The sequence below is a fragment of the Schistocerca cancellata genome, chromosome 2 (assembly GCF_023864275.1).
Source record: "Schistocerca cancellata isolate TAMUIC-IGC-003103 chromosome 2, iqSchCanc2.1, whole genome shotgun sequence".
Taxonomy (NCBI): domain Eukaryota; kingdom Metazoa; phylum Arthropoda; class Insecta; order Orthoptera; family Acrididae; genus Schistocerca; species Schistocerca cancellata.
This window is the reverse complement of record NC_064627.1, coordinates 279,587,753-279,606,593: the sequence shown is the minus strand read 5'-3', so window position 1 is coordinate 279,606,593 and position 18,841 is coordinate 279,587,753. Positions and strand designations below refer to the sequence as shown.

The 18,841-nt window shown below is 39.2% G+C and overlaps 1 protein-coding gene across 1 annotated transcript in view; it reads right to left on the bottom strand.

Annotated features, from left to right (window-relative positions):
- Positions 1-10,361: 10,361 nt before the first annotated feature.
- LOC126161617 (mediator of RNA polymerase II transcription subunit 14) overlaps positions 10,362-18,841 on the bottom strand; it is a 188,776-nt gene continuing 180,296 nt past the window's right edge. The window contains exon 28 of the mRNA XM_049917572.1: positions 10,362-11,002. Within this exon, the coding sequence (XP_049773529.1) occupies positions 10,835-11,002 (168 nt within the window). The 3' untranslated portion in view covers positions 10,362-10,834. The remainder of the gene's footprint in view (positions 11,003-18,841) is intronic.

The following is an 18,841-nucleotide window of genomic DNA, read 5'->3' as shown; positions in this document are numbered from 1 at the left end:
GCCCTGGCTACCGGAGGGGCCCAGAGTGATTTTAGATTTGGTGCGGTACAAGAGAATTGCACTCCTGCTTGCATTTTTAATGAAATATTTTCTGACGTTTTATCTGAGCACCACAACTATGTAGCTGTTTTTATGGATGGGTCAAAACTGGGGGCTTCTGTTGGTAGCTCTGTTGTTTTTCTGGGTCATGTCGTCAAGGTTTGACTGCCTCTTGTGTTTACTGTCTTTGATGCAGAATTGTCTGTGATCTTGTGGGCACTGGATCAGATAACACTTTCTTCCAGTGCTAAATTTCTTGTCTGTTCTGATTCTCTAAGTGCCCTTCACTCGTTGAAATGTTTGTACCTATCAGATGAAGTAGTCCAGACCATCCAGGATGCACTCCTCCAACTACAATGACTGGGGAAGGAGTCGGCTTCTGCTGGGTATCAGGGCACATTGGCATTGCTAGGAACGAAAGGCAGATCTAGCAGGCAAAGTGGCAAGTCTTGGATCCACATGTATTTCAGTGTGCCACCTCCCTGCATGCTATCACCTCGCTGTTGAGCTCGTCGGTAGGAGGATGAATGGTTGGAAGTGACCGACAACAAGCTCCGTTTAGTAAAGCCCCTGACGTGGGTGTGGTAAATTTCCCTCCAGCAACGTAGATGGGACAAGCCCTATGACACATGGCTTCTTGCTCTGGTGAGAGGAGCCTCCAGTGTGTGATGCTTGGGGCACACACATCAGTGTGCACCACATTTTATTGGACTGCATTTTATTTTCCAACCAGCGGGCCTTGGCTGATTTGCTGATGGACCAGCAATCTCTTTTAGGCAATAATCAAATGAATGTGGTTGGGGTTTTAAAGTTCTGTGAATTGTCCAACGTTTTTACCAAGATTTTAGGGAGAAGGTTTTAATTTGTTCACAGGGTGACTGGCTTGTCCATATTTTACATAAGTGGCCAGCCATTGACAATTTCCTGTGGCGTTCTTTTAGCTCTTTTCTCGTTTTACTTATGTTTTAATCTCTTGTAGAGCATCTTTAGTATTTTTCCTCTGTCTCTGCATATATGACCACAATTTCCTAATTTTGTCCACATTCATTTCTTTTATTGTATGTAAGGACACTGATAACCTTGGCTTTGAGTGACCATAAGCACCAACACACACACACACACACACACACACACACACACACACAGCTCACATCAGGAAACGCCAAGTGCTTACAAGTTTTTCTAGATATTTCCTCGTTTGCACTATTGTTTCCTGTACCATAGCTGTAAAGACAGATTGCCAACTTACGTCTTAACTTACCCTTGAGATCTAAAAATCTGTCAGGGAAAAATGCTAAAACTTGTCTGGAAATCGGCGAAATATCAGGGAATTTCACTTGGTGAAACATGTAGCAACCATGGTAACTCAATTGGTAGAGCACTTGCCAGTGAAAGGCAAAGATCCCGACTTCCAAGTCTTGTTCCAGTGCACATCTCCCAGAAAGTTTCATATCATGGCACACTCCGCTGCAGAGTGAAAATTTCATTCCGGAAATTCTTTGTGTGAATGTAAAAAGATCCTGAAGTTAAATCAGTATCATAACAACATCCTGCAGTGGGGACCCTGATGAAATATGGTGAACTGTTAAGTCCTGTGTGCGTTTTTTATTAAAAAGAAGGCATGGCTATTAAAGTCCTGGGTTGTAATTCTCCACATATGAACTTGTATAAAAGGAAATACAAAAGTACTACAGTTGTAAAGAAATATTTTGTGTACATCTACTTCATATTATTTGTCACAGAATGCGAATTACACATCCACCACATAAAAAAAGAAAATGTTTTATTCTGCATGTGCACTGTATAAAGTACACTGAGGTGACTAACGTCATGGGATACCTCCTAATATCATGCCGAACCTCCTTTTGCCCGGTGTAGTGCAGCAACTTGACTTGGCATGAACTCAACAAGTCATTGGAAGTCTTCTGCAAAAATACTGAGCCATGCTGCCTCTATAGCTGTACAGAATTGTGAAAGTGTTTCTGGGGCAGGGTGTTGAGCACAAACTGACCTCTTGATTATGTCCCATAAATGTTCACTGGAATTCATGTCGGGATTTCTGGGTAGCCACATCATTCACTTGAAATGTCCAGAATGTTCTTCAAACAAATTATGAACAAGTGCTGCCTGGTGACATGACATCGTTGTCTGGGAACATTAAGTCCATGAAGGACTGCAAATGGTATCCAAGAAGTTGAACACGACCATCTCCAGTCAACGATCGGTTCAGCTGGACCAGAGGACCCAGTACATTCTATGTAAACACAGGCCACACCATTAAGAAGCCATCACCAGCTTGCACATTGTCTTGTTGACAAGTTGGGTCTATGACTTTGTGGGGTCTGCACCACGCTCAAGCCCTACCATTAGCTCTTACCAACTAAAATCGGGACTCATCTGACCCCACCACAGTTTTTCAGTCATCTAGGGTCCAGTCGATGTTGCTAGCCCAGGAGAGGTGCTACAACCGATATTGTGCTGTTAGCAAACGCATGTGCGCTGGTCATCTGCCGCTATAGTTCATTAACTCCACATTTTGCCGCACTGTCCTTACGGATACATTCGTCGAATGACCCACACTGATTTCTGTCGTTATTTCATGCAGTGTTGTTTGTCTGTTAGCACTGATAACTCTACACAAACGCCACTGCTCTCAGTCATTAAGTGAAGGCTGTCAGAAATTACGTTGTCCATGGTGAGAGTTAATGCCTGAAATCTGGTATTCTCCACACACACTTGACATTGTGGATCTTAGAATACGGAATTCCCTAAAAAATTCCTAAACAGAATGTCCCACGTGTCTTGCTCCAACAACCATTCCACGTTCAAAGGCTGTTTATCCCCATCGTGGGGCCAGAATCACACCAGAACTTTTTCACATGAATCTCCTGACTAGAAGTGACATTTCTGTCAGTGCACTGCCCTTTTATACCGTGTGTACGCGATACTACAGCCATCTGTAGATGTGCCACCTTTTGCCACCTCAGTGCAATTGCATTTCTGTGAAACAACCAATCCACTTGTGTCACTGTTATATGTGTAAAAGCAGATATAAGTTGTAAAACTTCCCAAAAGGTATCACTCGCACAATGACATTTAGCATGAAAAGTCTACCAAAGTGTGCCAGTTACTAAAGACATGAAAAATCTTTTTATTTTATGGCTGATTTTGGGGTTATTTTTGCCAAATTTGTTGTTATTTTCTCCTAATTTTGATGTTAGTTTCTGACAACTTATTTTTGAAGTGCCCTATGTTCTTTATTTGGTTCCTTTTTTTCTTCTTTTATGCTATATTTACCAATATATCACATTTATCTGTGTTATTGAACACAAAAAATCACATTAAATCTAATCAACTAAAGGAAAAATAACACTGCAGCTGAGCACTTGAAAGGTTTTCAAAAGATAGAATTGTCAAAACTTCAAAGTTATCATTTGAGATATTATGCCTCTGATCTGTGAATACTTTGCCCAAAGCCTACAACATGTGTGTTTCATTAACTTTTCCGCAATCCACTTCCTCTTTCCATCGCACGTTCAAAACTGTATCGCAGAGAACTATTCAAGTAAACATTACTAAACACATAAAACAAACCATACTGAGTTCAAGTGCAGGAGAATCAAAGTCAGTTTCCTGCTATGTTGTTAATCAAGTCACGTTTATGTGAAAAATGCACTGTGATCAGTTTTTGAAATGGTCTTGAGGAGGAGAAGTGGATTACCAAGTAAAAAATATAGGATTCCATTTTAAAAAGACATACTGTTGTTCATATCTTCATAACAACCAAAGTTACAAGCAAGGCGATCACATTGGAATTCCTTCTGGTGCCTAAACAACACTGCTTAATATATATTTTTTTATACTTCTGAACAAAAAGTTATTTGGTGTGCTGTACAGCTAATGTGCTGTATTTGGTGATTATCATATTTATACTTGTGTACAAAATATATATAGTTTAACTGATGCAACTCACTGAAGATAAAAAAAAGCTTAATTTTTGATACTATTTCTTATGCAATGATGTCAGTTAATGTCACGGTGGTCAATAAAATTGGTACATGTGCAGCATGAGAGGCCAACCCAGCAAGCAGAAGATGGCATCCTGCAGTCATTCAGTTTGGTGTATCATCAGAGGAAGAGGAAGAGCTAGTAGGTCCACATCTCTTATCAGTCACAGATGTTGGCAACAGTGTGGAGATATGAAGTCCAGCCACAGCCAGCAGGCTGCAGCCTCATAATTAAAGTCTTCAAACAGGCAGCACATCACAGTTCACCAGCAGAGTTAACCTATAACTAGTGAGACTGTTATTTCATTGGGATCAGTAATGCAGACGGAATGCCCAGACACTGAGGATGAGATACCTGAAAAACACTGGTATTTAAAGATGGACATTGCATCATTGTAGCAAGTTAGGCAGCCATTTGCTCTCTTTTACTCAGAGATGTCAGAGATCCTGCCTGCAAGGTGTCTCAATTACAGGTGGCTTTCCCTGCTTCTGCATTTCTCATAACTACCAGAACCCCTCAGAGCAGCGTAGCTTGGATGTTGCACATTATTATTCCATATTGTAGATCTCGGTGCTGTTATAATGCACTGTTTGCACTCCTTGTTACGGATCTGCTCACTGTGTGTCAAGTTTCTCACTACTCTCATTTCTTCTACTTCTCATTACTTTAATAGGAATGACAATAATAATGGAAAATGATATAAAGTATATACTTAAATGATCTAAATAATATCCAGTTTCTTTTACAAACAAAACCATGAATGACACAAAAGGTTTGAGTAGAAGAATAATTAATTAATGCCATGAAGGATACAAAAGTTTTGAGTAGAAGAATAATTAATTAATGAAAAGGAAACGTCAAAATGACTTATGTCCAAGTACCAAACAATGGAAAATCCAGGATGGAATAATGACAATATTATTAAAAGGATAGATGACTGATACTCACCATATAGCAGATATGGTGAGTTGCAGTCCGGCCCTGACAGCCAGAAGCAGTGGTCATGTATGTGAGCTGCATTTGCATGAGTGTGTATGTTGTCTATTTTGGAAGAAGGCCTTCTGGCCTAGAGCTTGCATGTTTAGTAGTCTTTTTGTTGTGCCTGTCTGCTATAATACCACCCTTTTCCTGTTACTTTTTCTCTTTTAGTGCAAATGTTTATGCATAAGTGATCTATATGGATCAAAGACACACTACGACTGTGGGAGATATAAAAACACTGTGGATATAATATGGATCATTAATTGTACAATGAACTTATTTGCTTTTGATTTAGCAATTGCGGGGCGTACGGGCTCAGTGGAACAGTAATTAGCGGCACTGTTGGAAGCTGTCACTTCGAATATGAAATGTAACTGATTCATTTTGATAACATTTCATCTCGTACAAAAGGATGATGTATCGTGAAATGTAGCTACGAAGAACGTTTATGGAAAAATGTAATTTCAAGGCTCGAAAAGGTACGTTTAATTCTTTGGTTATTGTAAGTTCTCCCTTCTCTGCAGCTCAGAACATTATTTGGTGTGTCATAGCTCATAGGGAACTTTGTGTCCTGGGAAATCAGTAAATCCTGCACCATGGTCATTTATGCTCTATGAGATATTAATTTCTGGAATTTTATCAAAATTAATACACAATTTGGACACTGATTCCCATGCTGCAGAGTGAGTACGTCACAGCACTCAAGGCAGCTTCCCCACGATGTATGATTGTGCCTCTGACTTTTTAAGAATTTTCAGAGTTGACAATCACCATAATTCTGCAGAGCCACAGAAATTTTATTCCAAGTGCTGACTTCAACATCGAGAGGCAGTCAGAGTATGATTACGAACTGTAACTGCCTATCATTATGTTTTATGGACTTGAGAATTAAAAAAAACAAATTCAATTTATACCTGGGAGTATGGAAGATATCATTCTTAAAATATTGGGGAAGCGACTTCTCTCCCTCAAAAGTTAACTTCAATTTAATGGGGAGAGAAATTCAACTGGGACTCAACATCTCTGCTATATTGTGAGTAGCAATCTATCCTTTTCATAATATTATGTTCAAGAATCTGTTGTTATGGGGAAAAACAAGATTCTTATTCTAATGTTCCACATTTGAAGTAGATTACTTAGAAAACAGAAACACACTTAAACATTTAAATGGAGCGGCATGCATGGGCATAGAGAATTTTGGTAGATAAAATTCAGAATTTTTCCCCACAAGTGTTAGACATGCTGTGTGTTCTGTACCCCTGTCATCTATAAATGAGGAAGTGTGTCTGTAATTAATTTTGTTGTACAATTACTGTCGGTTAGGCAGGAGGCAATCAAAAATCATCAGTGCTGTAGTAGTCTTGTGGGAACGTTTTACTAGCCTTGTACTATGGATGTGATAAAGGCTAATAATGTGTTCTCACAGGAGGACTGCACCATTGATAATGTTATTGTTATGGTTAAGGTGTTTAAATATCTCAGAAATACATCATTTCTATGTGTATGACATTCTGTGTTAGTTTAAATAATTGTTTTGTATTTTATTTGTTTGACGCACTCCTTGCACAGTGTGCAGTGGTTGGGGATCATCAGCAGACTTCATTACATCACAGCGGGTGCTGCATGGAGCTACTAACACCACACAGACTGCCTATGAGGACCTCAGAATCTTTAACTACAAGAGGCACCAGTTAAGACAATAATGTATATTACAACGATACTGACACTCGTAAAATATGAGTTAGTGAGAGTAGCAGATGTTGAAAGTGACCACCATCCATCTCTTAGCACTTTTCAATTCAGGTCAGCAAGTTGCTGAAGACGGATTGAAGCTGGACTGGTGGAACTGTTGCAATCTTATCTGAAATGTTCTGCTGCAGTTCTTTAAGACTATGAGCATTGTTGCAATGCACCTTAGACTTGAGAGCTCCCCACACAAAGTAATCACTCACTGACACATCAGGTTAACTGGGTGGCTGGCTAGGGCTGCGGCCATATTGATCTCTGCTCACAACTCGCCTGTCAGGCACGAAAACTGTGTAAATGTGCTCCAAGATTTGGCTAGCTGTGAGAGCAGTTGCTCCATACTGTTGGACATAACTGTAGGTCTTTTCCTCCTCCATTAATACTGCCACAAATTTACGTCCAATTGCCCGGGCCATGTTTATTTGCCCCACCCTGTACAACTTTGCATGCAAGCTATACAATAAAATGTTAATAGTTAAATGAAATCATGATAATCAGTGTGAAAAAGATTAACATAAAAAGATTACCAATTACTTTTAATTTGATGATGAAAGCCTTATCAAGAATTTATACGTTTTTGACACCAAAACCATTTCACTTTGGACCATGTAGCTCTCTATGCCACAATGTTTTCCTGCCACCTCAAATATCTCTGGATTCCACCAGCATGAACGTATGGAAGGCACTTAGGAAACCAAATACTATGCGAAATTTTAAAATGCAAACAAATACTATTCTCAACACAAACTTGTGTATTTTTAAATGGACAACCCCTATTATTTTGTATGCAATCAGTAGCATGAAAAATCACAAAAATAATGGCGTTGGTTGCATCACAATACGTCAATTACATCCTGAGAAAATGTGAAGCAAAGTTGACACTTGAAATAAATGTAGTGCACAGCTAGCGCACGTCCTGCATCACATGTAGTACTGTGCTCAGAGAAGGGGTTGCCTGCACTGGTGCCTGTATCTTGCCGTAAGCATACCAATATCATCACGGCATGTTCTACCTTCAGTGTACAAGTGTCTCCTAATCTGGTCTGCTTTCATACTGTAACGTGATTCACATACACTGTCACATCAAAACCTGTTTTCTTGTGGCTTGTTACATTTGTCATCATCCAATTGATATGCCGGCTTTCAGTAATGAAGAAAAATTAGATATTATCTTAATTTATGGCGAATGTCACAGAAATGCAACTGCAGCTGTGATACTGTGTGTTGAATACTACCCAGATTGGCGGTGTGTGTCACATTGAACCGTTGGCAACATTTACAAGACACTCACGAAAAGAGGAAGCTGGGCTTCCACAAAATGTCGACGTACAATACCAGCGACTTGCAATGGAAACAAAATTGCTGTTCTGGCTGCTGTAGCACACAATGCTCAGGTGGGTATATGATAAATTGCACGAGTTGTAGGAATAGGCCACAGTAGTGCGTGCAGAATCTTGCATCGGCATCAGTTTCATCTGTTCCATAACTCATTGCACCAAGAACTGTACAGCAATGACTTTGAATCCCACATTGCATTCTGTCATTTTGCACTTCAGTAGTTGCAAGGTAATCCAGTATTCCTAAGCAATATGTTGTTTACGGATGACACTTCATTTACAAATCACGGTAATGTGAATCTGCAGAACATGCATGATTGGTCAGAGCAAAATCCCCACTGGATTCACCAAGTTGCTCATCAGTGACTGTGGAGGGTCAGATTTTGGTGCGGTATCATTACTAACTTTATTGTAGTTCCCTATTTTTACTGTGGAACATTGAATGGACAGCAATATGCATAATTTCTTCAACACACGCTCCTCATGGAGGATCTAGGATTGGAAACTCTTCTATCAATGTGGTTCCAACAAGACTGATGTCCCACACACAATGCAAAAGTTGCCAGAGACGTCCTAGATGCGACATTTCCAAATAGGTGGATGAGTGGGGAGGTACCGTATGATGGCCAGCACGGTCCCCTTGACTTGACGACATTAGACTTCTTTCTCTGGGGTGCAGTGAGAGAGAGTGTGTATCAAGAACCTCCAATGACAGTAGAGGATATGCAACATTGTATTACTGTGGCATGTGCAGCAATTTCTGTAGAAAGTCTACAATCTGTGCAACACTCTCTTGTTACCCGTCTGCAAACATGTATTGATGCAAATGGAGGACACTTCGAACATATGTTGGTGTGACACAGTTTCACTGGTCCAGATGTGGGTGTATTTTCTATGCTGGATGTAATGCGCAAGAATACAGTTTCTGTGGGTGACAAGGCACTAGTAAATGCATTTAGAAAAGTGAATTCAAGTGAGTTGTCTCTAATTGTAGCTCTAGTTGTCATTTCGCTAGAATAAACATACATTTACAATTTGAAAAACATAACTTTGCATTGGACATGTTACTATTTTATTTTTGTGGATTGTGCATATCTTTCCATTGTCTGAGCCCCTGACACAGGCAGTGTGAGGTGCATGCTTGAGTGTCAGGACGTGCGCTAGCTGTGCGCTTCCTTTATTTCACGCGTCAACTTCACTTAGCAATTTCTCAGGATGTAATTGACGTATTGTGATGCAACCAACCCATTATTTTTAAGATTTTTCATGATATTGATTGCATACAAAATAATAAGAGGCATCCATTTAAAAATACACAAGTTTGTGTTAAAAACGGTATTTGTTTACATTTTAAAAAAATGGTTCAAATGACTCTGAGCACTTCGGGACTTAACATCTGAGGTCATCAGACCCCTAGAAGTCAGAACTACTTAAACCTAACTAACCTAAGGACATCACACACCCATGCCCGAGGCAGGATTTGAACCTGCAACTGTAGCAGTTGTGTGGTTCCAGACTGAAGTGCCTAGACCTGCTCAGCCACTGCATCCGGCTTTGCGTTTTAAAATTTTGCACAGTATTTGTAAACTGTCACTAATCACATTATTTTCTGATGCAATCCAAATCCAGATCTTGCACATGTTCTTGTATATGTCATAACTCATATCCATAATACTTATTTAAGGATAACAAATTAACTTTTTTTCTCTGCAATGCATACAGAATCTGACTTCTTGTTTGAATATGATCTCCTAGCTTTTTCAGTTTCTCCAGTAACTGTACTAAGTGTCGTCACCACTTTCCTTATGACTGGAATTTTAATTACTTGACCTGATGACAACATCTATCCATGTAACATTAACATGTAATTCTTTTTCTGCATGTTAGCTAGCAAACTTGCACCAGCCTTAATATCAGTCGCAACTAAAAACGAAAAATCTTTTAATATATATACTTTAGACTGCCAGGAAGTTACTGTTGATTATTAACTTGACTTACATCTAAAAAATCACAAATTTTAAAGCACATATAATTAGTTATGGTAATCAAATACTACACTGGTTGGTTGTCTTGTAAGCAGTAAAAACAGTGACTATGTGAACAGTGCTAGGCAACAGTTTTCCACACCTCTCATATCAATTTTATACATATTTATATTAGTAACTGGGATGAACCAATGGAAAAAGGTAGCGAGGATTTCCTATTTAAAAATATAGAATCTATGTGAATAAAACTTCAAATTATCTTTATTACAGGTATAATATTTACAATCTTCTGCAAGAGAAGAAACAATGATTTAACTTTTTCTTTCTTCTGCTCATATAAAACTGTACTGCGTTAAATATATATTCTCATGGATTAGCAACAGTTTTTAATAAAAGATTACATTTTGTAAAATAAAACTTCAAGGAAAGTCTTTTGTTAAACGAACAGTGCCAAGAAATATATAAATATAGATTTATTACAAATATCAAGGTACATTTACCAGTCACGTGAAAAGAGGATTGCACTGACCAAAACGCTTTCTCAAATTCCTTCAGAATCAGGAGGCACTGAAGTGCCTGCAGGCTTGCCAGTCAAACTGACTCGCATACCACTGTCAACCTTTTCTTTGGCCTTCTCCTCTCTCAGGTAGGTGACTATTGTACTTCTATGTCCTTATAATACTTCATTTCAGCGTGTTGTAATAAATATAGATTTGTACATTAAATAATATTTGTACATTATTGTGGTCCCATCATTGGATGCTGACCCATGGGCATACCAACAGGATACTGCAGCTGCGGTGGCTGTGGGGGTGGTTGAGGTGGCATTCCTACCACTCCACCTGTCATTGGCGAATGCATCTGCATGGCGGGGGATGCCTGCATTGTTGAAGCTGGTGAGACAACCTGATTAGAAGGAGAATAAAATATTTAAGGATTATATTTATTACACATGACACTAGTACAATTCACAATAGCACATATAACAGAAATAAGTAACAGCAAACTATTTCTCAATCATTTCTCAATGAAGATTTCAAATATTGACAGCTTGGTACCAATATTACATCTCATTTTGTGGTCTCTGGTGACTTATCCAAAAATAAATCAACACTGAGACAAACATTAAGGTTGTGCTTAGAAACTAGATTCTCACAGCATTTTTAAAGTATTGACGAAGATAAGTGTGATCCATTTGACAAAAAGCACTACATTCACAATATTTCGGTTCATAAACCAATAAAACAGCTGCCGCAACGAAAGCTACAAAAATCTGAAATTTTATTTCTTCCTGATTCACATGGAAGAGGTTTATCTGGCAAAATCACAGTCTCAAAACTCTTGGTGAGGCAGACATGGTATGGATAAACTAACTCCCTTTCTACCGTCACTTTCGTGAATCATTATTCATTCCATCATGTGTAAAAATTTCCTTCTCCTTCATAGAGAAATTTTTACATTTTTAAGCATTCGTGGAATTTTATTTTAAAGCAACTTTAATGTAAAGGATTTCATTATTATGCAAATTTCTTTGTAGCTAAAAATTATTAAACTATTTAGTTCTCCAACAGCCATGTACCACATTAGAAGTATATTATGTTTGGCTTGGGTAATGTAACCTAATACTTGTAGATAGTGGACGAACATTAACTGCTTCATTGTTCAAACTTTTATACAGCACTGTACACAACACTTGTAGTGTACTTCTGTTAATTGAACAAGAAACAAAATTAACAATATGTGATTACTCACCCACAGCCAAGTGAGGTTCAATGCATCACATGGGTAACAATATAGACTCTTTTTCTAGTGCAAGTATACAATCAGGCACAACAGCTAAAATGCTGCCACAGTGCATGCTATCGCAGTCACTAGGAGATGTCTGCATGACTGTATGTGTACTTAGACTAGAAAAAGAAGGTAAAGTCTCTGTGCTATTACATCTGTGTGTGTCACATGTCAATCAGCTACAGGAGAACAGTTGCTTTTCCTCATTTTTGCTTACTGTTTCCACCCTGGTGTTTCTGTTGATGCTGTATCCTGCTACTGGTGCATCTCAGTGTGAGTGCGCCGAGTGCAGTGTTGTAATGCATGTGTACTTAAATCAACTGTCAACTGTATCAGCATGGGGCGGTCACTAGAGGCTGCTGGTAGGAATTGTGCACGCAGTTACTGTTCAGAGGACTATGAATAAAGCCATATTTGTGTTACTTGAATCTGTTTTGTGTATTACTTGGTTATTATAGTTGATGTAACAGTTGTAACATTGGAGAGAATCTTTCGATCACAATACATACATTACCATGGCCAATTATGCTCTTTGTTTTTTTCCTCTAATTTCTAATTGTTGATGAAGTTAGTGAACTTGATTTTACATTTCAGATTCACAGAGCAATACTGTGTGGAGTCTTGCCATAGTAACATAAGCTCAAAATAATATACTTAGAATAAAAATTGGCAATATTCCATTTTGTCTCAAGTTAAAAAGTTGTATGCTGAAAATTTCCAATATCAACCTATTTCTGTTATTTTCACAATATATCACATCATAATAACAATGAAGTCTGTGCCTTACCCATCAATATGCTGTTTCCATCATCCAAGTCTACTACTTTATATTCCCTTAAAAGTAGTTTACAACTTTACCAGTATTTGTTTTTTTACCTCTTACTTCTCTGCCTAAACTCCCCAGACGGCTCTTCATCACAACATTTACAACAGTACTGATCTGACAAACACAGTAGTATCAACTAACTGGACTTCAAACTTTTCCTCTTCATAACAAATATATTTTTCTAGCTTTTGCATACAACAGTGGAATATTTGCACAAATATTCAATACTTATCCTTCAAAAAGTTGGACCATATTAAAACGGAATAGCCTGGCAGCTAAAAGAAATAGTTTTACATTACTGTCTTGTGGCTTTGAAACTCCTGTAGTTCATAAATCACAATAACTTTAGTTCATGCGAACTGAATTAAAGGAAATGAGCCAAATCTGAACAAAATTGATTATGGTTTAGTAAATAAAACAAAAACAACATGTGCTGCTCCTTTTTATTTATCCAGTGTTGCTTTAAATTAACTTAAAAGGTTTGGAATTAGTTATAAAACAGTCTAGATTGCAAGGTATGTTTGTTAAAAGGTAACCGGTTCCAATCATCACATGATCATCTTCAGACTTTCACCTGTAATATAATACAGGATATAAATTAGAACAATACATAAAAAGAACTTAACATTAGCTATCAAATTACAAAACATAGATATGCCCTCATTGATGGACAATGGCTGTGCATGGAGCAGGAACTGTTGCCTGACAATATTCAACTTCTGAAGAGATCAAAACAGGTGTGTGTTTGATACTGGAGGCTCCGCCTACAGCTGACAGCCTGATGTCATTATTAGCCAATCAGATATAAATCAAACGTCAAAATAATTCAGAACAATTTTATAATATGGGAGAAACAGATTATTAATATAGCTATTGTCAAATAAAGTACTAAGAATATCACGTTCGTTGTGCATAGGTTGCTCTCTTGGAGCACAACGGAAAAATAATTATGATTTTGTTGGTTTATATGGAAATGATAGACGCTAATCTTGCACGGTTTCCATTGAAGCATCCACAAACATAGATAAATGAAGTTTAGTAGAGAAAACTCCCTAGGTACAGTCCCAGGCTATAAATAAGCAGTATCTGTTAGTATATCGATCTATAGTAAATAGCTGTAGACCGTAATGTGGTAGCAAAAATAACGAAGATGTATGACAGGCTAGAAATACTAAAGGAGAATATGTCCCCATATTTCTAAAATATATAATGTGATAACTCATCAATAAGTAATGTCAAAAAGTAATAAATTAAAATGATTCCACAATGAACATGTACAAATAAAAAATGAAGTTCTATGAGTGACCTAACATGCCAATTATTTATACACTGTAATAGCATTATATAAATAAGTAAGAAAAAATACGAAATTAAAGAAAAAATGCCATGAGTCATTTTACTTAAATAAAATAACAAAGAAGACAATAATATAAGTTACAATAAAAAAAGAGTGTGTAGAAGATGTAAAATACATTTGCAGAGTTGTAAAATGAAGACATCAGATTTAGTATTCTACAGCAGATCACCAAAAAGTTCAAACAAATGTTTCTCTTTGAAGTCTAGCTGCTTGTTTATCACACATGAGGGTTTGTTTTTGTAATGTGAATAAATTTTGATATCTTCTGAAGTACTAAGAAACAACCCTTTAGATGCACTATGTAAAATTTTCATATTGTTAGAAATGCAACCTTAAGAGTGATTCTGTTGATCACAATGCTAACTACACAATGACAGTTAATTGGGTGAATCGGTAAATTTGATATGTAATTATTTAATTTTTGATCTTAATCTAGGTAATGTAGGATTCATAACTTTTGTGTGTTGCTTTCTCTTTAGGGGGGGGGGGGGGGGGGGAGATTGTCATGCATCAGTTTTAGAAGTTTTGTCTGAAACTTTGTAGTCATGTCTTTGTTAATTTTATTACTGTCATTGGTGGTAAAAAACTGTAATGTTTTAGAACTGTAATCATCTTCAGTAACACTGATGACAGTATTCCCTTCATCTGTCTTAATTGTGATAGTTTTGTTAGTTATTACTTTGTGATTTATCTCTCTTAATAATTTTTAATTTAAAGTTGTTATTTTTATCTTTTTCTTTTGTAATAATATTCTTAGTATTAATTTTTTAGATCTCACAGTTTTAAATCAAACTGGAAAACAATGCGTGTCTATTTACGTAAAACAAACATTAACGGATACAATAATTAATGCCAGTTCATGCCATCTACTAAATATACCAAAACCCTTCTTTGAAACAATGATTCACAGGTTATTAAAATTACCTCTTCAATTTGATGCAGTCCAAAAAGAAACTGATATTTTACGGCAAATTTCTATTGTTAATAACTTTAGTTCTAGTCAAGTTAACTTTTTATATAAAAAATAACAACAAATAATTAACATTGTTACAAATTCTAATATGACGTTTACTAAAATGACTTACAGGGGACTTATTTCAGACAAACTAAACAAATTATTGAAAAGGAAATCTGATTATAGCCTCCACCATTCCATGTGGGAAACATATATCTAAAAACAAAGATGACGTAACTTACCAAACAAAAGTGCTGGTATGTTGATAGAGACACTGACAAACACAAACACACACAAAATATATCTAAAAACAAAGATGACGTAACTTACCAAACAAAAGCACTGGTATGTTGATAGAGACACTGACAAACACAAACACAAACACAAAATTCAAGCTTTTGCAACCACGGTTGCTTCTTCAGGAAAGAGGGAAGGAGAGGGAAAGACGAAAGGATGTGGGTTTTAAGGAAGAGGGTACGGAATCCCGGGAGCAGAAAGACATACCTTAGGGGGAAAAAAGGACAGGTATACACGTGCACACACACACACACATATCCATCCACACATATACAGACACAAGCTGACATATTTAAAGACAAAGAGTTTGGGCATAGATGTCAGTCGAGGTGGAAGTGCAGAGGCAAAGATGTCGTTGAATGACAGGTGAGGTATGAGTGGTGGCAACTTGAAATTAGCAGAGACTGAGGCCTGGTGGATAACGGGAAGAGAGGATATATTGAAGGGCAAGTTCCCATCTCCGGAGTTCGGATAGGTTGGTGTTAGTGGGAAGTATCCAGATAATCCGGACGGTGTAACACTGTGCCAAGATGTGCTGGCCGTGCACCAAGGCATGTTTAGCCACACCCGGTGTAAAACCTGTCCCATGCACCCTCCCACCACCACCTACTCCAGTCCTGTAACCCGGAAGGTGTACACGATCAAAGGCAGAGCCACGTGTGAAAGCACCCACTTGATTTACCAACTGATCTGCCTACACTGTGAAGCGTTCTATGTGGGAATGACCAGCAACAAACTGTCCATTCGCATGAATGGACACAGGCAGACAGTGTTTGTTGGTAATGAGGATCACCCTGTGGCTAAACATGCCTTGGTGCACAGCCAGCACATCTTGGCACAGTGTTACACCGTCCGGGTTATCTGGATACTTCCCACTAACACCAACCTGTCAGAACTCCGGAGATGGGAACTTGCCCTTCAGTATATCCTCTCTTCTCATTATCCGCCAGGCCTCAACCTCCGCTAATTTCAAGTTGCCGTCACCATACCTCACCTGTCTTTCAACAACATCTTTGCCTATTTACTTCCACCTCGACTGACATCTCTGCCCAAACTCTTTGCCTTTACAAATGTCTGCTTGTGTCTGTGTATGTGTGGATGGATATGTGTGTGTGCGCGAGTGTATACCTGTACTTTTTTCCCCCTAAGGTAAGTCTTTCCGCTCCCGGGATTGGAATGACTCCTTACCCTCTCCTTTAAAACCCACATCCTTTCGTCTTTCCCTCTTTCCTGATGAAGCAACGGTTTGTTGCGAAAGCTTGAATTTTGTGTGTATGTTTGTGTGTCTATCACACCTTTCGTCTTTCCCTCTCCTTCTCTCTTTCCTGATGAGGCAACAGCTTGTTGCGAAAGCTTGAATTTTGTGTGTATGTTTGTGTTCGTTTGTGTGTCTGTCGACCTGCCAGCACCTTCATTTGGTAAGTCACATCATCTTCGTTTTTAGGTATATATATATATATATATATATATATATATATATATATATATATAATAGAGGGAAACATTCCACGTGGGAAAAATATATCTAAAAAGAAAGATGATGAGACTTACCAAACAAAAGCGCTGGCAGATCGATAGACACACAAACATACACACAAAATTCTAGCTTTCGCAACCAACGGTTGCCTCGTCAGGAAAGAGGGAAGGAGAGGGAAAGACAAAAGGATTTGGGTTTTAAGGGAGAGGGTAAGGAGTCATTCCAATCCCGGGAGCGGAAAGACTTACCTTAGGGGGAAAAAAGGACAGGCATACACTCGCACACACACACATATCCATCCGCATATACACAGACACAAGCAGACATTTGTAAAGGCAAAGAGTTTGGGCAGAGATGTCAGTCGGGGCGGAAGTACAGAGGCAAAGATGATGTTGAAAGACAGGTGAGGTATGAGTGGCGGCAAATTGAAATTAGAAATTAGCGGAGATTGAGGCCTGGCGGATAGCGAGAAGAGAGGATATGCTGAAGGGCAAGTTCCCATCTCCGGAGTTCTGACAGGTTGGTGTTAGTGGGAAGTATCCAGATAACCCGGACGGTGTAACACTGTGCCAAGATGTGCTGGCCGTGCACCAAGGCATGTTTAGCCACAGGGTGATCCTCATTACCAACAAACACTGTCTGCCTGTGTCCATTCCTGCGAATGGACAGTTTGTTGCTGGTCATTCCCACATAGAACGCTTCACAGTGTTGGCAGGTCAGTTGGTAAATCACGTGGGTGCTTTCACACGTGGCTCTGCCTTTGATTGTGTACACCTTCCGGGTTACAGGACTGGAATAGGTGGTGGTGGGAGGGTGCATGGGACAGGTTTTCCACCGGGGGCGGTTACCTTCCGGGTAGGGAAGGTGGTTTGGGGATTTCATAGGGATGAACTAAGAGGTTATGAAGGTTAGGTGGACGGCAGAAAGACACTCTTGGTGGAGTGGGGAGGATTTCATGAAGGATGGATCTCATTTCAGGGCAGGATTTGAGGAAGTCGTATCCCTGCTGGAGAGCCACATTCAGAATCTGATCCAGTCCCGGAAAGTATCCCGTCACAAGTGGGGCACTTTTGGGGTTCTTCTGTGGAAGGTTCCGGGTTTGAGGAGATGAGGAAGTGGCTCTGGTTATTTGCTTCTGTACCAGGTCGGGAGGGTAGTTACGGGATGCAAAAGTTGTTTTCAGGTTGTTGGTGTAATGGTTCAAGGATTCCGGACTGGAGCAGATTCGTTTGCCACGAAGACCTAGGCTGTAGGGAAGGGACCGTTTGATGTGGAATGGGTGGCAGCTGTCATAATGGAGGTACTGTTGCTTGTTGGTAGGTTTGATGTGGACGGACGTGTGAAGCTGGCCATTGGACAGGTGGAGGTCAACGTCAAGGTAAGTCCAGGCGGAGCTTCAAGGAATCCTCAGAACCTTAAGCCCCCTACAAAACCTTTCACCTGACTCCATCAACCTCCTGACCCCACCAACACCCCGCACCCCTACCTTCTACCTTCTTCCTAAAATTCACAAACCCAATCATCCCGGCCGTTCCATTGTAGCTGTTACCAAGCCCCCACAGAACGAATCTCTGCCCACGTAGATCAACACCTTCAACCCATTACATGCAGTCTCCCATCCTTCATCAAAGACACCAACCACTTTCTCGAACGCCTGGAATCCTTACCCAATCCGTTACCCCCAGAAACCATCCTTGTAACCATTGATGCCACTTCCTTATACACAAATATCCCGCACGTCCAGGGCCTCGCTGCGATGGAGCACTTCCTTTCACGCCGATCACCTGCCACCCTACCTAAAACCTCTTTCCTCATTACCTTAGCCAGCTACATCCTGACCCACAACTTCTTCACTTTTGAAAACCAGACATACCAACAATTAAAGGGAACAGCCATGGGTACCAGGATGGCCCCCTCGTACGCCAACCTATTCATGGGTCGCTTAGAGGAAGCCTTCTTGGTTACCCAGGCCTGCCAACCCAAAGTTTGGTACAGATTTATTGATGACATCTTCATGATCTGGACTCACAGTGAAGAAGAACTCC